Below are 25,506 nucleotides of genomic sequence, written 5' to 3'. Positions count from 1 at the left end.
TTTTTTTTTCAGCAGTTTTAAATATTTAAAAACTACGCGTCACACTTTAAGACACAGACGCATCTACACCAGTGTTTCTCTTCGATAGAAGATCTTTATATGAAATACTGTTAGAGCATTCGCTGAAATCTACCTAGAGTTCCATCACAGCCCAATCTAAAAAATGTAATTAAAATTAATTAATGAACACACAGTTTTAAAATCTCCCAACTCCTCGATATCTCTCAAAATCTAAAATATACATACACTTGCTATACTAATATTTACCATGTTTATAGGACACACCACTAATGGACATAATATATACTTCGTATGTTATACATAGGTGACGTGTTACATGAACAATGTACTGTATATTTTTGAATAATTTTTAGTTATCCGTTGTCAAACACATTATCGGCATAAATCCTGTTTTGGAAACATATATAATACTCCTTGTTTACACATAATATTTTTTTTTTCACACATTTTTCTTTAAATAACATGGTGAAAGGATTTGTACGGACAAGTTTTAGTGATTATATAAGTTTAAGAGGATAAACCACACTAGAGTTTTGTAAAATCAGACGCTTTATTTAATTCATAACTACGCATCTATAAAATGCAAGCAATTAAGCAAAATCAATGATATCGTTAAATTATATTTTTATTTGTATGTTTTTTAAGCTTTAATATATTATATTAACTATCATAATATTAATATTAAATATTTTATATTTTTACATTCTTATAATATAGATACCCTATCTATTTAATATGGGTAGGTACTTAATATTTTCTCATATGTCATCAGCTGTTATCCACATCATTTGTTTAGAATTTCAATATTATTTAATAAAATGGTATCTACTAGATCAGTTGTAGTTCTCGACCTGTTATCTTCACCCCCTTCGTTGAAATGTAGTCTATTTAAAAATATACACATAAAAAAATATGTTTAAATATTATAAAACTATTATTATAAAATATTATGCAAGTTTATTAAAAGTATTTATTTTTATATACACACTAGATTTATGGTAAATAATATCATAAAAAATAATTTACTTGGAAACGGAATTAACTTCGGTACCTATTTATTATTCAACAAAACAAAAATTTCAGATTACCACTTTATTTAATTTCACTTATATAGATTTACTATTATATAATATGTACATAATACATGATAGGCAAGAATTTTATTGGAATTATCTAGATTTTACATATTTTAAATAAATTGTCCACTAAGTACTTTTAAATAGGATATTATATCACGTTTGTCCAAACTAATTCAAAAATATAAATCAAAGTAAGTTAAATGACCCATAAACTTATAATCTAAAGAAAGAAAAATTCAGCATATTAAGAAATAACTACTGTTCGATTTTTGTTGTCATTCTGAAGCTGATTAACGAGCTTATTCCGATTTGACGCAAATAAAAGAAAGTCAATTCCGAATCAGTTATGCTGTCGTTTTAGATTAAATAAGACTATCTCCATCATTAAATCATAATAAAAACTTTAAATTTAAATCAAAACTCAAATCTCTATTGTGTCTAATAATAAAAAAACTTTTTAATCAATTTATCATATTGTAAATCTATAACATTGTTGTTATTTTCAGTACTATCTGAATTGTGATTTTTTTAACTAAAAACTAAAAAGAACGAACAAGATTATTTTACAGTAACAAATATCAATTAATATCCATACCTAATGATTCTACGATATATATATAAGTAAATGACTCAAAATTATTATTATAATCTATAACAAGATAATGATAATCCGATATCTTTACAAAAAACTATGAGTATACATCTTAAATTAATATTTTTAAGTATTATTGTTGCTTAAATCTCGCACTCCGCACAATTCCCGGTAATCCTTCAAGACGCATTCAATGACTTTAAACGTAAACTGTGTCGTTATCTGCTAGATGCATAGTATTAACAACCTACCAATCGCAAATTAAATATATACAGATTTAAAAAAAAAAAAAAAATGTTTTTATAGTGTATAAATTATTTTTATTTTTTTTTATTAATTATCTTGCGGCAACTTAGGCCATCGGGTGGTTATTACTGTGTGGGAGGGTACTGTAGGTTTTAAACACGTTTACACAGTTTGGCAGATTTTTTATTGGGCACCCGTAGGTATCTGCCATGTCCGGGTGGGGGATGGCGGCACTTCTCTCCGGACACCGTGACTTGCCCGAAGAAAAATGCCACCCGTGGCCGAGGTTTTGAACCGGCGTCGGTGCGCGTCCGCTCGGCCACTCCGTCTCCCAATAAAAAATAATATTTTTAAGAATCTACCTGTGACTATTATTAACATTGGGTGACCTCCCTCCTCAAAGTTTATCCACTAATTATTAAATACTATTTAATTTATTACATAACATATAATATTATAATGGATCTTGCACATATGACATAATATTATAGTCTTATAGCTGGTATAGATTGTATATTTCTTGTAAAAATAAAAAAAATTAAAAGTATTGTTTATTTAAATTAATATTCCATATTACACCACCACCGATACGTATATTATAGGTATAACGTCATATTAAAAATAATCATCAATATTGCAAAATTCCTCAAGATTAAAGTCATAAAGATTACTATATAATACGTACGTTAAAAAATCAATACACATAATTAATGATTAGTTCTTAATATTTCTTTCGTTTTTTTTACCGAACCAGATTATAACGTAATCGCGTTGGTGTAGAAACTAAATTAATGTCAAACTTAATTTTGAGATGACTTGTGGTAAAAAAAAATCATGAGGAATATTAATTTTTTCTCATTCAAAATGTATTATCAATTTGCATATTATTTATACCAAACGCTATTCTATTCCAATAAATTTTCACGTTTAACTAAAAAAAAATGTTCAACTACCTATTCCTTTCCGAATGACATGTCGGTATGACGAAATAAAAATATATTCACAAACTGTTATTTTAACACTGGGTTTTTTTATTAATTCTATGTTTGGGGATGTTTCTCAATCATTCTCTTTAAATATTAATTAATCTTGAGCTGATTGAATTTACAACTACCGTTGTTAAAATTTAAATGTATTTAAAAAATATTTCTGAAACTTCTGAGTCAACATTTCAAATTATTATTTATTATTTATAAATACATTTTAAAAAAATGCTAAATAAATATGTAAATATGTTTTATAAAAATCTAGTGGAATATTCTAATCGATTCGGTAGTGATTTAAGAATCTAAAAAAGACAAAATCTGTTATAATTTTTGTCAAGTATAAAGACATAGCAAGGGTCAAAGGATATAATATCAAGGTTTTCGATATAATAAAGCTTTTTAACTCAAACGATACTTTCTTTTCATAATTTTTTAGGAAGTTCTGCAGGAGAGTTCAATCGAATATCCTATATTTTTTACACCGTTCTACCGATATTGTGATATAGGTAGGAATTAATCTATTTGTGCTTTTGTCGTTTCAACTGAAATTTATTGCCGTTTGTATTTTTAAACAATTTTCAATCTCCACAAAAGGTTACATAATAAAGTTTAAAATGAAAAATATTTTAAAGTTTTGTTCGAATAGTAAAAATATGCAGTGTTAAGAATAATATAATGTATATAAAAAAAAACTGAAATTAAAATTAGTGATTGTAATATTACGTTTCCTCTCTAAGGAATTTGACAAAATTTGTTTATTGATATTGTCCGATGGTCCGTTAGTTTGACTTTGAACAAACATTTCCTAAAATGCCTATTTATACCTAAATAATACATAAGCACTATATTATTATAGCATTATATTCACAGTTTACATTTACTTATGTGATAACTAAAATTTTAAATAGGTTGCATTCAACTATATATATATATATATATATATATATATATAAGTCAGGTACGATGTGCAAAATACAAATACGATTTATTCGACACAATTCAATAGAATTTAATTCGTTTATTCGTTTTTTAAGATCGATTGTGACGTTTGCGAAATACGTATTAAATCTAAAAACCAATTAACATAACTCACTGATCATATCATAGATAGTTCTGATCCTTATAATATTCAATTTGCATACCATTTTGTGTTTGAAATTGGTAACATCTGCATTTAGCACTTTCACTAAAATGTTCAATAAATAACCTAAATATTTTATCACACCTATGAGCTAGGTACGTACTCATTTTTGCAAAATAATAATTTGTTGATTTATTGATATTTTAATTTTTATATCAATCAATGAAAAGCTAAAGCTTACATTTCTAAGAATACTGAAATATTTAAAAAATTAAAAGGTAATGAATACTACAGTATGATACCTTACACAACTTACTGCATGCTGAAAAAAATCATAAATTTTAAGCATTTCGTATTATTTATTTATTTAAAAAACATGTTCAGTAGGAATCAAAAGTGTAATACAATTATTTAAACAGAAAAATTATATTGAAATAAAATTTCAAAAATTAAAACTCTAAAAAATGTCATTCTGTCAAAAAAAAAAAAATGCACAAGTATATAAAAATAAGAAATACACGTCATGCATTATCATAAATAAATATTATATTTGTAATTTGTATTGTGTATATCAACCAGGCATTTATGTAATCCACGAGAGGAAATAATTTCTTTAAGTACCAGCTGCGATGTTCTCGAAAAATAAACACAAGGGAATTAAAATACGACGTAACAATGCGTTATTTTCTTAAAAATATTTTACCACCATGAATTCGGAACCTAAGCCATTTATATATTATTATGTAATATATAAAGCGAAGTATATTTGACGTATTGCGAGTTCAGAAAAATTCACAGATGTGAAGTGCTGTGACGCGGTAGTAGTATATTCTATGCTTAAATTTGATTTTTTTTTCTTATAGCAGTTTATAAAGATGTCAGACACAACATTTCCTACAATAATTTCAGTTGAAAATACTTAAATATCTACCTAGGTTCATTGTTCGATAACTATACTATTAGGTACTTATATATTGTGGCATCTTAATATAACATTTTGATTTTATATTTTCAATGATATTATATTTGATTATACGAGAAAGCATTCCAATACTCTCTTTATTCACAATAAGATAGAATTTTAAAAGTATATTCTTAAATTATATATCGATTAAATCAAATATAAAAACAAACTTTAAACTATAAAAAAAAAGTGTCTTGAAAATATTTCGAATTAATAAAAGTTCTTGTTTGTCCAGGAATCAGCTTTTTAATTATCAAACTCAATAATTAAAATTACTCTAGATTGTTTCAAACTAGTGAATTTTTAATTAGAAGATAAATTCAATGACAGACATGATGTTGTATTGCATATTGTATGTATTACATAAATTACATAAAAACTAACTTTTACTCAACAACTGATAAATAACAAAAGAAACAGAATTTTTTTGAAAACCTATTAAAAATGTATTTACAATGAGAAATATACCTACTTCATAGACGTGACCTTAGTTGCAATGAATACATTTCAATAGAAAAAACGGTAGATTATAGATTGATATATCATTTATATTCTCAATTTTAAAATAATATATACTTACATAAAATACAAGAGTATTAATTAATACATAGTTCATTTTGTCAATGTTTAAGTTTTTAATTATTTATGGAATCTATAATATAGTGGTAATCATTATCATTTCCGTATGTATAATTATTTTTGTAGTCATTAATGTACACCGAGTCCAAACTAATTTCCAAAGTTCTAATCTTAATCGAATGTTTAACATTTCCGAAATTAACAGCAATTCTATAATAAATTTGTATATAAAACTAAGTAAATTAATTTAAAAGCGTTTAACTAATTACATATAGAAAATATATATACCATTGGGAAAAATTTAATTATTTAATACTAATTGACGCTAAATGAATCTCCAAAATTTGAAATCGAATATCTTTAATTCTCGACAAAACCATTATTTCCTTTGCACAAAGACGTTTGCATGTCTTGATTAAAATGAACGTGATCCATTTAACGTAAGACACTCATTATTTCAAAAACTATTAACGTTTTCTGAAATATTTTTTACATTATTTATAGTTGTTAAACAAATTTTTTCTAAAAAAAAAAATATTTTTATAATTGTTTAATTTTTTAATTTTATTTAATGACAACATACATTTTTCGTTTCTTATTCTGAAGCAGAATGTTTTTGAAGTACTTCAATATATAAAAATCAAACTTGGGACAAGTAGATTATGAGTTAAAAGTATCTAAAGTTTAGGTGAGCGGAGTTAAGTGGTACTGGATACCACGCAAAATGTTGGTCCACTACTCCGCTCGTCTAAACTTTAAATATATATGTATAACTCACAAACTACTTGTCCGAAATTTGTTTTTTATAGATCAAAATACTCCAAAGAATATTCTCCTTTGGAATATGAAATTATAAATATATATATGCAGTCATTCAAAAGAGTAAAAAACTTAACAAATGATTACGATAAGAAATTTGATAAAAAAATTTAATAATTTTCCAAAAATGTTGTTTTGTATAAAAACTGTATACAACTGTATAAACTAAATATTTTTAAAAACGTCATTGTTTTCTCAAATAACGAGTGTCTTACGTTCAATATATCACTCTGTAGTTAACTGAAGAGGTGTTATACTACTGTTACTGAATAATATTTGTTATTATTATTTTTATTACCATATCTAGGAATTAACATGTTTATATTCATCTAAAGTAATGTCTCTCTGCAGTATAAAATATATTATGTTATAAGCATTTAAGAATATAATCAGATAATAACGTAGAACTTTCCGTATTTATTAAAAAAAAAACTTGGTTAGGTAGGAAAATTGAAACGGAGATTTAACCATTACAATGTTTGTAAAACGCACATTATTTTTGTTGTTAATAACTTGCAATGGTATACTGTGAAACACGAAAGTATAAAAACTTGCATAAGAAACACATTTTCATAAAAAAAATTATACACATTATATTTGAGCATCATTATAATCAAAAACAAAATTTAAAAAAAACATCACTGGATACTCGTTCAACAAAAATATAGCCAGCTCTTTTATCAGCAAATTAATTTTAGTTTTTATCCTCGTGAAACATGCACACTGTACATTACTAACAATAGTGTTCATATTCATTTAACTTTCACTGGTATCGACGGTTTTAGTATTGTTGTAGACTGTAGTATGTATGTATGATATTACATATAATACTGATTTTTAGTGTTATGTTTGTACTTTTTGGGCAATAAAATCTAAATAATTTACACTTACCTATACGAAACTTAATAAGTTTTTTGTTCGAAAATTATATTATATTTCTATACACAAACGTAACAAAGGTAATTTATACATTTGGAAATAAATTTATAGTTAAAATTATATTATTTGTCCTATTGTTGTAAAAATATCAATATTGGCCAAAATTAGATAAGCCCTGAAAAAGGATCTTTTTTATTGTTCAACAACACGATAAATATTATATAAAAACAATTTTTTTTTATTCTTAACGCTCTCTCATATTTATACTACAAAAGTTTTAAATTCAGGAAAAAATTGCCATATTTATTTTAATGAGTACAGAATACGGATGCCTGATAAAAATATTATCATCGTGCCACGAACGATATTATATATGATACAGTTATTGTATATTATTTTTGGTTATTATATCATACGTGACGAGAACAGACAATATTATACTCTAAAATATCCAATTTTTTTATTTATTAAAAAATGTATAACTTGCATTGTCGATTTAGTACAATACGCAAATTTGATATCAACAAATATTCAATATTACGTGATTACAAGAGTAAAAATAGAACATATAGGGCTGAATTAATTGATTTTAATAATTTAAGTCATCTTCACACCAGCGTCTTTGGAACAATGAGGTAGGTTATCGAGAGAAAGCATGTCCAAATAAGCTACTCGAAAAAAAGAGGACAAAAAAATAAAAAATTCTGAAAATATTCTTTAGAAAAAATAATTTTTCCCGTGCAAGGAACACTTGACCTAAAAGGTAATGTATTCCTTGTTTACTCGTAGTTTGTTTCATAAAATACATGTTTACTTTATACTTGAAATATAAATTTAAAAAAGTTCACACAAATTTCCAATTATTATTCCTTATGTTTGGAAGGATTTTGTTATACATCATGTCAAAGAAATAAGTCAATTTTATTAATATTCTAGTGTTTACATAACAATACATGTGTACATAAAAAAATTGTTTATGTAAAAAAAAACAATATGATTAAATGTTGCATAAACGTATGCGTATTTTTACTTAAGACATTTTAAATCTTGGTAATAATTTCCATAACAGTGGTTTTTTTCATAAATGTCTCATAGACCATATTATAGTATCTAATACAAAATTAAACCATATATATTATTATAATGTAGAATTGACTGCATAGGCGCAAATAGCGTTTGGGATTTAGCCCCTAAATCCCCCCCTCCTATTTTCGCCTATGATTGACTGTCTAACATTTTTATAAATGTATTAAAAATCTAAAATTATCATAAATTTAAGAGCTACAGCGAATATTATCAATCACTATAATTAACAAAAAAAAAAAAAAAAATGTTCACTCAGTGTTGTTTTAATACACAACAATGACGTCTCATAACGTTTCATTTTAACATACCACATACGTACCATATTACTCATCTTATTCCAGATAACATTGAATGATTAAAATAAAATAAAATAATTGGTCAATATTCAATGTATTAATAGAGTCTAGTGTTCAAAGTATTCAAACTATTCGTTCAAAGTGAAATATCAGTACGACAGTATTATTATTTATGACCCATATTATATTATGAGATAATTTTATGTTTTGTTTTTTTTTTTTTTATATTGATCATTGAGCCCGGCAACTATGGCCATTAGCTGTTTGTTTGTCTGTAGGGGAGGATACTGTTGGTTGGTAAACACGTGTGTGTAGTTTTGGCAGATTTTCAAGTGGGCACCTGCCATGCCCGGGGTGGGGGATGGCGGCACTTGTTCTCCGGACACCGTGACTTGCCCGAATAAAAATGCCGCCCGTGAACCGAGGTTGAACCAGCGCCGGTGTGCGTCACAACCGACGCCTTAGTCCACTCGGCCACTCCGTCCCCCAATTTTAGGTTTATAATGTCGTATCAATAACATAATTTAATAAGTGTGTTATTTGTTTAATAGTTTAAATATAATATGAAGTTAAAAATGTTTTAGTTTTAGAACTGTCGATCAGAACAGCAACATTATTTTATAAAAAAATATTGGACTACCTATAATAGGAATCATAGGAGTGTGTAACGGATTTTAAAAATTTAATTATTGAACATGTGAGTTTATTATCTTAATAATTTCCGTTTGATACAATAGCAGCTATAACGGCGAATTAGATTTTTATAAGCCACGATAACTAATATTAATATCTCATATTATATGCTTATAAAAACTAGATATAATTCCGAACGAAGATTATGGATGAATATGAGAAGTGACTTAAACTTTATAATTTGAAATTTTCAAATATTGTACTCAAATTCGAAATAAGTTGTATGTATAACAATGGGAAATGAGAATAATAATTAAAAACTATTTTAAATCCTCGCTTATAGAGAGAAAGACAGAGTGAGAGAGAGAAATAAAAAAATAAGGAAATAGTGATGGAAAATCAGAATTACTTCATTGAGATGCTTTGTTGTCAATATTTATTTTGCAGTCCTCGAGGTATAATTTACCAAAAGTATTAGTAGATGCTTAACTAAGGTGAATGGTTGCATCAAAATACTATTCTTTTATATCTGCTATATAACCCAAGATCCAAGGTAAATATCATATCAGAAATTTAAAACTCAATAAAAACAATTCAATAAGCTATTTTTTTCTGAAATGAGTCGTCTAGACAAATCACAACTAATATCATAAACAGATCGGCTGCCAGTTGATTACGGCTTTTTAAATTATGATTATATTTATCTTACGGAATACCACTAGATTTTTCAGACCACTTTATGTAAATTAAATATTCTTCCCAATAGGGTAGAAAATTGAGTTGTCATTTTAAACATTTTAGTAGTCAACAGTTGAAGTTATAATGAGAAGTAAATTATAATGTTATTTATTTTTTTTATTTAAAAATGTATCTTATAAACTATAGTACACTAGTAATGTAATTTTTTAATAAAATTAATTTATCATTATTGAAATTATTAAAACGAATAACACTATGAGAAGGTATTAAAAAATGTCCAAATCAAAAGTGTTAACATGGTATCCAAGTACGTATAGTTTAATATCCATGCGATTTATTTAAGTAATTTCACAAAGTCAAAATAGTTGAATAAATTTAAATATCCCGTGGAAATGTGTTCGTAATTAAATAAGTAACACGAAACCAATGACTATTGTTGTCAGACGCCTTGCGTTAAAGTCAAATGAATACGCTTTGGAATATTATACTATTTTCAAAAATACCTAGTGTTCACAGTGGTCAAATAATGAGGGAATTATGTTATACAAATTCGATTATTATAACTCCATAATTTAACCTATATAGTTGTTATATTAAAGAATATAATGAAATAAAAAATCAATAGCTTTAAAATCAAATTAACTATACTAGTTTTTATAATAAACAAAATAAATTTACCAAAACGGCAGGTATTAAAAATATTTATATTTCGAGTGGAACGATAATTGTAATCTTCAGCTTTGATAAATTTTCTGATAGCAAAGTGGATTTAGTTGTTCCTTTAGGAAAAATTTCAAGTTTTATTAATAGTATATAAAAACGAAATAAATTCAGGAAAACGTGAATTTTTATTAGAATAAAATACTGTAACAACCATATAATTCAATAATATATAATAAGAAAGTCAATAGTCAAGACAGTCTCCGCCAGTACTCTTCGAAGTATGCGATGGTTTATCACGAGTTTCCCACAATCAGTGACGATGAACACTTATCATAATAATAATATAATATTGTTTGTCAATTATTTCAAATTATAATATTATATATGTTTTAAAATTATTGTAGTGTTATTAGTTATTATTTGTATTATTAATATGTGTGAATTTACTAACAAAGGACATAATCCTGCAATTGAAAATGGGCGATAAAAACATATTGATAACACATTACCTATCATTACATTGATATAAGATATACTGGAAATATAATCTCTTAACACATTTGTGCGTAAATTTTAATTAGAACTATCTGGTCGACCAAGACTGATGAGTGAAGGGGACTAATTAAAGAGTGTAATTTTGATGTACAATTTGAGAGAATGTTGTCGATATTTTATTCCGTGTGTTTTTTGATTTTTTGTAGCTTCCGCATAAGATTTGGTCTTAGAGTGGGCGTTGCCATTGGCGGAAATCGAGGGGGGTATTGATGAAAACTAATATTCAGTTGCTTGTAAGTGGTCAATAATTTTATTGAAATTTCGGCGACCTGAAGGTTGCACGATAAGGCGTGACTGCGTTGACCTACAGGTAAAGCCATTTGGGTCGGTGATGTTGGTTAATACTTTATTGAAATACATAATATTAAGCTATGTACAAATTTAGATAGTGTAAACGAATGCCTGTCGTTAAGTGAAGATACATTTAAAAAACCAAAAACATTATGGTATGAATAGGCTTGAGAATATTAAATATAAATTATATTGTATACATTTGTTAAATTGAATTTAAATTATTGTTTTCAGTACCTGATAAATAAATAATATACTATTGTAATTAATGAATTGTATTAGTTCCTTAATGTTAAAGAGTTAAAAGTCTTTATTCATCATTATAATCATAATATTATTTAGTTCAGTTTTACTATCATGTAAAAAACATAATACAATAACTTAAACAGTTTCATTTTAAACTATGGCATACTCTGACATCATATTTGTACATCGATAATAAATTACGTTGATATACTTCTTTACGTATTAACTCACAAAAATTCAGCCAACGCACGTATTATCTCTCTATACCTGCTAGTGAATGTATTGTAGGTATTCATTGAAGCGAACGAATACATTGAGAAGAAAGCAAAAGAATTTTGATAGACTGCCAACATACAACGTATGGATAAAATTTACAATTGTCCCGATCATCCATAATATTTGCTAACATTAATAAACTGTTTTAAACATAATATGGAACACTCATAATAAACCAAAAAAAAAAAGAGCAGATAATAAAATGATAAAATAAAATAAAATCATAATAATTTACTGTTTTTGGGATATTATTACCAAGATAAATAAAAATTGGGTCAGAGTAAATTTCAATAGTTCTTAAAAATTATAAATTAATTTAATTGTACGGAAAACTTCCAGTTTCATATTTCAAGTTCCAATGAATTAAAACTGAAATCTAGGACAAATAGATTACTGTACAATATTATAGGCACCTATACTTAATACAGCTAGTTATCACTTTTCTGCATCCTCCACTCAACTGTTCCTCAGTGTTACTATACGCTACAAATTTTAATTTTTTTAAAACAGAGATTAAGCTATAAACGTAACTTACTACAACACCTAAAAAATACTATAATATATTCCAAACACCAACAGAAAAAAACATTTACTTAACGAGTAACAGGCAAACTATTTTATTTAACAATAAAATAAAATGAACCAGAACTATTGACAGAGATTTCAAAAACAAAAATGTAAAATTTGAATAAATTTGATATTTTAAAAAGTTGTTATTAATATTTAGCTTACACTTTAATCATGATGTGTAAACAGTTGTAATCAAATTACAATGGAAATTATTCGTAAAATTTATTTTTATATTAAATTAAAGTATACGCTGGACGTGAACTATATGGAATTCATTTAAAATTATTTGCATTTTTGTAAAACAAATAACGCGTATACGGTATACCTTATAGGCTATAACAAACGTTGTTGTTCATAAATTGAATTACATTTCATGTATACTATACGAATATTAACGATATTCAGTCGATATATTATTAGTAAATACAAATGTTTTAACTATTAACAAACAATTTATTGATATTTACAAAACCATATTATAATAGTCTACCAATAACTTTATAGACTGTAGATCGTTTCAATACAATACCTCAATTATTCAAATTATCACTAGCCACGCGTTGTAAACTAAGAATAACTTTGACGCGATCCATCTAATTGTACAATAATATATAATAAGTGTTATTGTTCTATAAAGTCTCTATATTATTTAGATTTAAAAGTACACGGGTAAATGCTTATTAAATTAATTTTAGAACAAAATCTAAACATGATATATATTCAAACGATAATTCGCGTATAGGTTAAAAATTACTTACGATCTACCTACTAACAAAATATAAAATATTATCAAGGATACGATAAAATATGAATTTTTTCCTACGTAATTGTATATTGTTTGAATAAATTACCAACATAATATAATATTATACCGTAACAAATTGCAGTGATGTACAAACTAACTATTATAGATTAAAAAAATATTTAATTAAGCATGGCAATTTTTATACATAATATTATAATAATAAAATGGAGGTACCTGCCGGTCTCAGACAGGATCACAATTTGATATAACAAAAAAAAAGGGGGAGGGAAGGTAATCGCTCTGCTGTATAGTAGGTGTCGAGTTTACCTCGTCTTCAACATGCCACTGGAATGTATGAGTTAAATTTGAATTCAATAAAAAATAATTACATATTATTATTACGAAAAACGATTCTGAGTGAAGAAGGTCCGTCGCTTATATTAGTAAATACTAAGTATATATTTCATGATATGTATTTTATATTGCTACCATAATAACTTATTACACTATCAATAATTCGGTAAGTTAAATTGATTTTTACTGAAAACATCGCATTCGTTATATTGTTTTAATATTTAATTACTATAATATAACGTAATATTTATATCATATAATATTATTGTTAGTAACTTTTGAATCAATACCGACTTACCGTAGAACGGTGTGATTGGGTTCACGATATGAATAAGCAATAGCATACAATTATTTTAAATGTTTGAAAAAGTAATTTTGCGTATAAAATGTAAAAATATACGTAAAAGTTTCAAATCCCCGCGAAAAATATTTTTGGATTCATACAAAATATGAAATAACTAAAATTGTTACGGTTCGTTTAAATATATTATTTCGTCCAAATTTTAACTTTAAATGTCTATTGAAAAAAATTATGTTTATTATTTTTTTTAGATTTTGTGGTTCTAGTATGAACTGATTATGTGGAACCTTTTTTTACAAATTTAAGTATTTAAACTTTAATTGCTTAAATACTTTTTTTATTTTTCCAAATCTTAAAGAAAAATAGGTACCACTGCGTTTGACTTTTGAACCCCCCTCCCCCTCACAAGTACCAACTAGATTCACTTTCCCACCAGAAAAGATGTTGAATTTTAAAATCGAAGCATTGTGTCTAGGGTTTCTTCCATAAAAAAAGTCTCCAGACACAAAAACAAAAACACATGACATTTTAAAATCAATACATTCATCGCTCCGAATTTAAAAGATTAATAAGAACATAATTACTATTTAAAAATTAATGTCGATCTAAATCAATATCCGTTGTTTGTTATGTTAAAATACTTAAGTCATTCGTAACTAATACAAACAGCTGATATTATTTAAAATTTATATGACGTGTGTTCTGTGTTAAAATTAGTTTAATCCAAAAAGAAAAAAATGTAAAAAAAAAAAAATAAAGATTTTGTATTATTTTTTAACCATTCCATACAATTATTGTAATATGATATCAGGTTTCAATGTATTACGAAAATAGATAATCTTTATTACGTAATACGCAATGCACAAGACGAATCAACTTTAGACTCAGCTTTCGTCTTAAACATTTTTTTAATACATCCAATGTTCGTTAATATTAAAAAAAAAGTACAACAATGAGGTGATTTTTTCTACAGACATGGTAAAAATTATGGTGTGTCATTTTCATTCATTCCATCATTTTCGCCACGACATTATTCGGAAAAAAATGTTTTATCTCATTGACTTATTGTAATGAGTTTTTAAAAATATAAATATGTATCCCTCCGAACCAAAACCTTCTGTACTCACATACAATATGTGGAATGATCGTGACAAACTGTTACCATTTAGAAAAAAAAATCTGATTCGTATCGGTTTAAAATATAAAAATGATTAATAATTATCATAAATATCAATTATTTAATGAAAAGTAAACACTAAATAAAATATTATATGTATAATATCTACTATCGTTTAATCATTTAATGTGTTGAAATTTAAATGTTGGCTTATGTCCTCTTTTATAAGTTATACAAAATAAATTATCAGTTATCAGAACTCATGCCATTTTATGTTATAATTCGTATTAAAAATGTTTAAGACATTTTATAGATGACGAAGGTATAATTACAACTTTTGAAATAATTGTTGTACAGAATATCTGATTATGTCATAGGTAACAGTTATAATAATAATAATAATATAAGGTACACCAGAGTACCTACTCTTGTATTGTATTTGTTACTGTTTCAAAGAACACACAATTTTATTAAATTATAGGACATTTTTGAATTGTTTTTTATGATGCGAAAGTTAAACCTTGAAACTGATTCAAACCTACAGCGTATGGGTACTTAAAATTGTGATTTGTAATCTGTTCATGTATATAGGACACAAATCAAATTAAATTTACTTACATTTAGTAGTTACGGATTCGTGGGCCATCCGAGGTGTTGAGCATAAATCAGTAGGTATATCACCAATCTGATTTCTAATTTCAACTTAAAGGTGAACGACATATAACACGAAAACGGTTGGGGAAAGCACTAGTCCATGAGAACATATAATGTGATTTCGTGGATAAAGGATAGATGAGGGAAATTGACCGGAATAAGGGTTTTACGTTGCGATTCGATAGTCTAAAAGACAATAATTCAATGTTGCCAAATGCGTTACGATTAATACACTTCGAACTTTTTGGAAAGAAAAAATGCTGATTTCGATTTTTCTCGTAAGGCCGCCTCGTGACAACTGGTCTACTTTCAAAATCACATTGGTTAAGTCAACACTATAATTATATGATTAATCTTTGTACCTACTCAGCTGAATTAATGTAGTTTTCAAATAATCGAATACGTACCTACCACGCATGGCAATCTTTGGTCTGATTAACTTACACTGAAAATAATCAACTTAAAATAAAAAGTATCTATTAGATACGTATAAGTCTTAATAGTTTTTAAATGTATAATATGTTTTAATTCTATACAATTGTTCCTTTTATTATCGTTTTAATTAAATTACATTTCATTATATTACGTCACTTTTTAAAATTGAGTTAAATTCTGATTTCGTTTAACGGAAAATTGCAAAAGTACTTTTTAGTTTTTATCTCCATTGTGTGTAATAAACGTCTACTGTAATAAAGTATATATAGTATATTAATATATATATATTATACATAATTAAAAAACTATTAGGATATGTTTTATTATTATTAAGTCATTAATTAATTCTCTAATTTTTTTTTCTATTTATTGTTATTTATTAATCATAGTCACATTAAATAGTAAAATAAAGCCTATATTTCAAAACCAATTACTCCCATCTAACTCACACAAATCTAAAAAAATATGCAAAACTATATTACTCAAATAATTAATTGTCCAACAGAAAATAGGTACAGTGATTAGGTGCTGTAAATAATTTTTTAGCTAGAAATTAAATGTCCACAAACCATAGATATTTCTCTGTGTTATGATCCGATCATTTCGAAAAAATGTAAACAGTTGTTTTAGTTATTTTTAGTTATTAAGTCGATTCACCAATTTAAATAATTTAATTTATTCTACTTTTTCCAATATAGTACCTATAATAATATGATTCGATATTTATTATGTATTAAATTATTAATTTATTCAGTTTTAATGTAAACAAATCATTTTTTTGCTGAAAATCTGAATAATCTAAGTCCAAACATACAAGTACCTGTATACAATTATGATAAATACTACTCAATGTACTCATACGTTTCATGAATAAAATAAATATTAAAATTAAAATTAATATTTATTCTAATTCAGTGATGTGCAATCATCAAAATAATATAAAAAACTTAAATAGATATAATATAAGTAGCTATTATTTATACACAATATTTGTCAATAATTATTGAAACCAAATTTTTCTTAGAATAATAAATTAACACAGCTTCGATGTTATAATTTGATCTTAATCAAACTTATCAAATGGAAAATAATACATTATAATTCGCTTGTATTAAAAATTAAATAAGTATAATACGTAATCACATTTATCCTATAGGCTGTTACCACTGGGTACCTTCCATAATCTTATTATCATATCGTTCTTACTCGTCACTCATAAAACCTATTTATTACAGTTGAACATGTATAGATTGTAGATTACTTCAATAAAATAAAAAAATATATAAATAAATAACATTTATTTAAAAATTAAAATTAATTATGTTCGTATTATTTTTTAAATGGCATATAATCGTCTTGCACATATTGGCAGTGTATGTGCAGTAGTGCGCATTCCGCCGCATTTATGAATAATAGCATCGTCAATATTAGGTGTAAGCAAATATTGAGCAAAAGTATGTGTTACGACTTCATAAATACAAATTATTCAAATTATGAAATTACCTTACTAAATCTTAATAGACAAGGATAATTTGGTAAGTTATTATTTAGGTTATAGTTTACGGGTAAATAATACGGGTAAATAATAGTAACTTTATGTGCAAGATTTGAGGTTGGATTAAACACATTTGGTATGTTACGTGTTCACAATAGAAACGACACACAGAGACAAACACCAATTCTAGCACAGTTTTATAATGTTTTTATAAATTCAGCGGATTTTTTTATCATTCAACAGTAAAGAAAACAGACTGTGGCGTCAGACAAGTAACTAAAATATGTACCAAGAAATTATTATGGATTACGAAGAATAACGGTAAACAAGCATGACTTGATCCTGACAAATTTAGCTCTCATAACTTTTTGAAACTAATTTAATTCCTGCCTCGCCGTTCATCACACCGTACACTTTTTTTTAAAAAGAACAGTTAGTTTTTCGTATTTTTTTTTTTATTTTTATTCTACCAATATATTAAAAAGTTTAAATTATTAACATCCAACGAGAACGGATAAAGTATGTTTAAGACATTAAAGGAAGTCGATTCAATGACTATACATAGTTCAATTAACAGGTTGCCAGTGACTATATAGACCTGTTATATAATATTATAACATCCTGCATGGAAATCGCGCTACTTCTTAATCTCTTGTGTTTTTAACCAGGCCCGCTAAATAACGTCGGATTAATGACGGCGAGGAGAAGTCAGTGCCTTATTGTATGTGTCACTTGCAACCTAGCTGCCATCGTATAATGCACCTCGCAAGACGTGACAAACTAATAAATTTAATTTTTATGCCTAAACAAATCTTGGTCTCAATTAAAATGATTTCCTCTCCAGACACGAAATAATCCTCGTGCTTATAGAGCTTTTCGACATCCGAGTTTCGAGGCGAGGATATACACCAGACAAACTTCTTGTGTGTAGGTGTGTGTGTGTGTGTGTGTGTGTGTGTGTGTGTGTGTGTGTGTGTTTTGTATATTATAATAATCTGGATTCAATGGAAAGCCGACAGTACAAGCGCACGGCTAATAAACACGTCGATGCTTTTACCGAACACTCTATTAATAACACGCGTATATAACGATAACCGAGTATGGGGAAACTTTGCGGTGCAGAAAGGGTGCACTGTGGGAGGTTATAGGTATAGAGACTACCCGTGACCTTCAGCTAGTTTTAGAATGTGCAATCGTTATAATATTATATATACCCTATATAATGCACGCGATAATCGGGCGATTTAAATAAAAAACATGCCCATTAAGATACATAATAATATACATAAGCATACGGGTATGTCTCTTTAAAAATGTCGTGAAAAAAATTTAAGTCGTTTTACAGGACTGATTTTTTTGATTTTTGTTTTTTATGTTTTCAATACTTATAAAGATTGTCAAGATTTACAGGAATCGATCAAGTTAATACGAATCGGAGTGTTTTAATAAATAATATTAGTTCTACATATTCTTAAAAATATTTATTATTTTTATTTTATCTACATTTTATTTATTTATTTTATATTCTAAACGAAGCAATGATTGTATATTTGATTCTTATCCGTAAATATTCCAATAAAATGTACCTATTATATTAACCATGTAATATTGAAGTTATTTAGGTTTTATCGTGACAACATTATAATAATTTGTGTGTGTTGATCAATAGAAAGTTTCCAACTACCTTTTAGAAACTAAATATTACAATTAAACAAAACCTAAATTACCTTAAGATATTTGTTGTAAAACGAAACGCAATACAGAGCTATTAAACTCATAATAAATCATTGATATTTTTCAAACCTCAGTCCTATTTTATATGAATAAATACATAATGTTCAAAAATTTCTTTCTATCAAATATACGTTTTACACCACATTTTTCTCCCTGAATTCATGGTATAAAACTTTCAATGACAGTGCAAAATATTTTTGGTGGAGTTTTTTTATTGTTATTTTTATTGTTATTATTATTATTATTATTATTATTATTATTATTATTATTATTATTATTATTATTATTATTTTTGTTTCTATGTCACCAATAACACCTAAGTCAATAATTGAACGTTATTTATAAGTTTTTTTTTTAACTTAGATAAAATATTGATTGCTTAAGAAATTTCATTAAAAATAAAAATTGGATTCTAGAATATTACCGAGACTATAACCGACACGGTACAACGTATTATCGAGTTTATATCGATTTTAAAACAAGACTTCGCTGTATAAAATTTTTGTGATTAAAATAAAAGTATATTAAAAGTGTTTACAGATTGACTCGTTTCGTTTAAAATAAGCAGGAATGATTACTAACTTTTGGTTTTATAAACGATTTGAGTTTATCGAATGTTTACATACAGTCAGTATTTATTGAGTAGTCAGGTGGCCTTATTATGAAATAATAACACATTATTATACGTGTCTGAATCTCATCTCATTTAACTATGTTTATACAATTAAAAGACATTTTCGATAATACTCTAGTACTGAAATATTTTGATTTTAAAAGCAAAAAAGTGTCTGTTGATTCCCGACTTATTGACACATCGGAATACGGTTTTAATAATATCATTCGGAAACAAAATTAACAATATAAACATTGCGCTTAATCGATATCTTTAAATTTACAAATCAGGATATTTGACGTATTATTAAATAATTGTACCTATAATATTATATATGTTATATTATGTATAATATGTACCTCCCAATAATATTCTTCTTCTTTGTTTTTTTAATTTGAGTTTGGGTAATTTGTTAATTAATCTGAATAAACTATTAATAAACATTTGATATCTAACTGTGATGTTTAATCCCCTATTTAGGCACTCATTAAGCAAACAATGACATATTTTTATGGGTCCAATGACACACAAATTATACATAAATGTTGTGATTTTTGTTGATAAATCTTTTGGTTTGAAGTATTATTATTGTCATCGAGACAATGTGATTGTGAATAACTGACATTTGTTTTTTCGTAACCGAGAAGCTCTGATGTTCAGTAGAAGCACTCCAGTATTGTCCTCTCGAGAGAACACTTACCCTAAAGGTTACAATATATTTTGTCATAAATATTGTCCTTATGTGTTTTCCTGCTTTGAGACTTTTTTTTGTTTTTTTTTAAATTCCACCAGTCAATGCACTTTTCTTATGAAATAAAAAATAAATATGCCTATGAAATTAGGACTATGTCTTTAGTATAATTTAATAAAATAAAATAAATAAATACAAATAACTACAGTGCAGACTAAAATAACTATCATGTGGACTTACGTAAACAAATCATTCTAAGAAAATAATGAAAGCATTTTAAACAAAATTTTTAAAAATACATAAATTAGAAATTAGAACATTGTTAACATATAGCAGTTAATCAATAAGAACAATCCACGAATTAAAAAAAAAAAATGTATATTTTCATAACTAATAAAATAATTATATAGATATACATATTTTATTCTTAGCCTAATATCTATATTTTTACGGTAAATAAAATAATTGATATTTTTTTCCATTGTAAAAATTACAAAATAAATTAAAAGCTTAAAGCGATTGATGTACATTTTCACGCATGCACGTAGGTAATTGTTTTTTTTTTTATTAGTACGTGCCATTAAAATATTGTCAACCAAACAATAAAACAAAATTTAACTTTTTAAAATTATAAATCCTAATAATAAATACTAAGCAATCAATTTTAAAAAAAAGAAAACGAGAAGGATCAACCATATTTAACATAATTTATTGTAATTCATTAAAAATCAAAATAGATGTAATAAGTTACCTTAAGATAAAACATACAATTTTTTTTTCATTGTATTGATCAAACAGTCAAAGTAAAATATACATACAAACTTGTTTGTTTTATTGCTCATAATTAATATATATTTATGTTTAAGACAATAAGTTCCACCCCTTCGTGGAAAAAGCATTTAGTTAAAGATTTATTTGTATTGATTTTATAATTATACACTTATAAAGCAATAAATATGTATATATAAAATATATGTACAAAAATAACTTTAAACCCTTGTTGATAACATATCTTAATACAAAAATATAATAGGTTTTTATGTTAAATATTAAAAATGTTTTTTATTGTAAATGTTTGTAAGTTTTTCTAAAAATGTATGGAGGCTATGATGAGAATTTGATATTTATAAAATTAATAAATAATAAATCCAGCATGCTATTCGAAAATTGTGTTAAACTACCACTAAAATACTTTTCTTTTAATTAGAATAAAATTAAAATGTAATTAAATCTTTTCAAAGGAATTTACGTCCAGTTTTCTAATTTTTCCAACATTGGTTTTTGCATAAATGAATTTGAATTTGTAATTGACAGAATAACTGATGTCTTAAATTGGTTATAAAATATTTAATGTAATCCTAACATTTTTCATTAAAAAAAAAAATATTATAAGTAATTATATTAATGATTTATTTTATGGATTTATCAAAAAATTATATTACAATATAATATCAACTAAAATAATAATGACCTAATGAACATAAAAAATTGATGAACATAATTGTATTATTATAGCATATTAATTTGTACCCTACTTTAGTTGCGACTTATGTAGGTACCAAGTAAAAAATACTTACGAAATTAGTAAATTAAATTCTTATAATAAAATATCTAATAATAATGTAATATGCTGTGTAGGAATTATGCATATTTTATAATACTATAAATTAAAGTATGAAAGCCAGAATTAAATTAAACTATTTTTGTTTGTACCTATCGAGAACATTTTTTAGTAAACAAAAACACTATCAGTAGTATTTATGTGTTACTTCTGAATCCATTTTCATATTATCTTCCCTTGGTAACTACATCATGTTCTATGGGCAATATTCTGCTAGAAACATTATAATTTACCACGTAACCGTTCAAGGAACTCGCACAGTTACTGACTGTGACCATCAATTTATGCCTCACACAAAAATATTTACTGTACCAAAACTTTTAAATCTTTTCGTACCCATACATAAACTGAAATCATTTTTTAACCTGTATTAGAAAAAAATTTGGTGGACGAAAAAAAAAAAATAATAATTTCATATGAAAAAATGGTTAAGAAAAATAGTTTCGTACACTGTAAATATTCTCTTTTAACTGAAAAAATAAACGGTCGGAGATTAGTGGGATTTCACAGAATTTTATACGATAAATTGTATTTTTTTTTCCGAGTGAATTCACTTCCCGTAAAACATTGTGTGGTTAGCGCTGGGAGATATGAAAATAGTGCCAGAAGGAACAAATACGTAATATTATTATTACTATAGATCTACTATTTTATTAAAACAAAATTTGAAAAATGTATGTTTACATAACATATTTCTGTGCAAAATGTATTATGTTACAATACCTATGGACGATAATGAAATACTTTAATAAACCCGTAGCGATGTCAGAGCAAACAGTAGAAGACAATAAATATTAAATTTATCAATCCGAAATATAAACAACTGATTACTCGGCGTACAGTATTTGATATTTCGTACCTATACAATGCTAATAGCAGTTAATCTACACTGTATATAGGCCAAAGAAAATCCCATTCGAAATTATTGGAGTACGAGTAGGTTTATGGCATTTTTTTTTTAACACCCAAAGCCGCACTATTTGTTCTGCACAATTTCACCTGTGTACTTTATGTTAACACGTGAAACAAATGTTTATCTTGAAAATCCATGTTTTGGTTTTTCGTTTACGATAACAAGTGTTTTAGCTTCAACGGAAGACAAACAGATAAATTAATACAAATATTTACCGTGTTTCCCGAAATAATTGCATTTTTAATTTTCAACTTGACATCATTTTTATAAAAAATAAACACGGCTTTATTAGTAATTTATTTTTATAGACTGAATGAAATAATATCGAACGCTTACTAATTGTATTCAACTTGTTAATAATATGATGTCATGTGTTTTAAAATATTAAAAATATTGTACACTGTATCATGGGTGCGGGTGATGATATAATCCATTTGGGCTATTAATCATTACATTAAATCGTGGTTACTGTGTTCATAATGTTTTAAATCTAACTAAAAACTGTAATGTTTTCAGCCCCCGTTGTGTAACGAAAGAGCATGTCTGGGCAGTGTTATGCTTCCGCCGGCATTCCATAACTCAACAGTAAGACCAAAAGCTGAAGTACTAGACCTGGCTGAAGATTTTATGAAACAATATTTCGCCTCCATTAAAAGGTAAGCATTTTTTTAATACAAAACAATTTGTGAATAACATGTTGAATCTAAAACGGGAAAATGGAACTGGGTCAGCCTACAGTGTGATAATAATTGTTCTGATTAATAGTTAGTTACGTGTATTTCCTTCAATAAGTATGACACTTATAATGTATACATTACCACACATTATAAACAACTATACGAACATACAAGTATACCATAAACTAAAATTATATTATATTTTAAATTAAATAAACACGTGATTATTAAAAACACAAGGCGCTGGATGAAAACAAATATTTTCAATATTATAATATTGATTCTCCGTGGCTTAGCGCGGCATGTTGGCTGCAACGTGACTGAGAGTAAGTAACGGCCGCTGCCACTAGTTCTCGGATGGGTGACCACACCGGTTCGTAGTGCGCAAAAACCTTGCCCACACATACACGTGTTACTGCACGTGCGGTACGTATATAACTGTACCAACCGTTCCGACCTTACAAGCTAATGACCTCAGTCGTCGAAGCTTTAATCCAATAAAAAAAAAAAATAAATAAAAAAATATTGATTCTATAATGTTTAACAAACATACGTCAAAGCTATAATCTAAGTTCTTAAATGACGTACTCATTAGTCATTAATCATTATTAATTCTATGGACCTAATGTCCAGTATTATTTTTTTAGAGTAAATGTAGAACTAAAATTCTCTAAACCCGTCTGTATTGGATAAGTACGTTATGTATTGAAATATATTCAGGAACTTACAAAACAATCATATTTTAAAACAAGCAAAATTAATGGAGATAATTCATGTATTTTGTAATTTAAATGAAACTAAGAAATTGTACGTTTTGCACAATGAATAGTAAGAAATAACTAAAAAATCATTATATCATTATTATATTTGCTTTTGGCTAATGTTTTGAGAATTATATTTTAATCACAGCGTAAAATACTTTCAAACATAATATTGAGGATATATTTGTCTATATTGACAAACAATATAAACTTTTGTCTAATTTTAATTTTAATATTATTTTATGACGTATCTTGTTGCATATTTGTTTTGAAACGTTTCAGTCATCTGTAATCTTCATCGAGGCTTAGCAGATCCACCTATAGGTCTGTTCAATATGTTTTTTTTTCTTTTTCATTCGTCGTCTGTGAGTCGTCTATTATATAACTATTTTTAATACTTCTTATCTTTACTTTGATTATTACAATACTTCAACTTTCGTTCTACATTGTTACTTTTCATTCAATTTATCATTTATGAAATAAAATCTATAAGCCTACTTTTGTGGACATTTTTCCATCCGTAATAAACTTAATCGGTCGATGTATTATACAATAGTATATATTATATATCTGATATGGGTAGGTGTACACTATATACTTTATTATATTATATAGAGATCATGAAAGTATATAATGAACATTATTGAAAATTCTAATGGACCTATGCGTGATTAATTTATAATTTTTCTATTTTAGGAATGCACTAAATATAATATATGATATAAAAGTACATAGTACATATAGAATTATATATAGTGATTATAGAACAAGTATTTTGGATTCTCTCTTTTAGACTATCCATGTTGAATCAGTATAAGGATCTAGTTTTCAATT

At 26.2% G+C, this 25,506-nt stretch overlaps 1 protein-coding gene across 4 annotated transcripts in view; it reads left to right on the top strand.

The window, feature by feature from the left end:
- Positions 1 to 25,506, top strand: part of LOC132938461 (nitric oxide synthase, salivary gland) — a 98,682-nt gene that overhangs the window by 26,612 nt on the left and 46,564 nt on the right. For all 4 annotated transcript variants that reach the window (XM_061005309.1, XM_061005310.1, XM_061005311.1 and 1 more), the window contains one exon: positions 23,751 to 23,890. In XM_061005309.1, the coding sequence (XP_060861292.1) occupies positions 23,751 to 23,890 (140 nt within the window). The remainder of the gene's footprint in view (positions 1 to 23,750; positions 23,891 to 25,506) is intronic.

This window comes from Metopolophium dirhodum, chromosome 2, assembly GCF_019925205.1.
Source record: "Metopolophium dirhodum isolate CAU chromosome 2, ASM1992520v1, whole genome shotgun sequence".
Classification (NCBI taxonomy): Eukaryota; Metazoa; Arthropoda; class Insecta; order Hemiptera; family Aphididae; genus Metopolophium; species Metopolophium dirhodum.
This window is presented reverse-complemented; position numbering and strand designations above follow the sequence as displayed.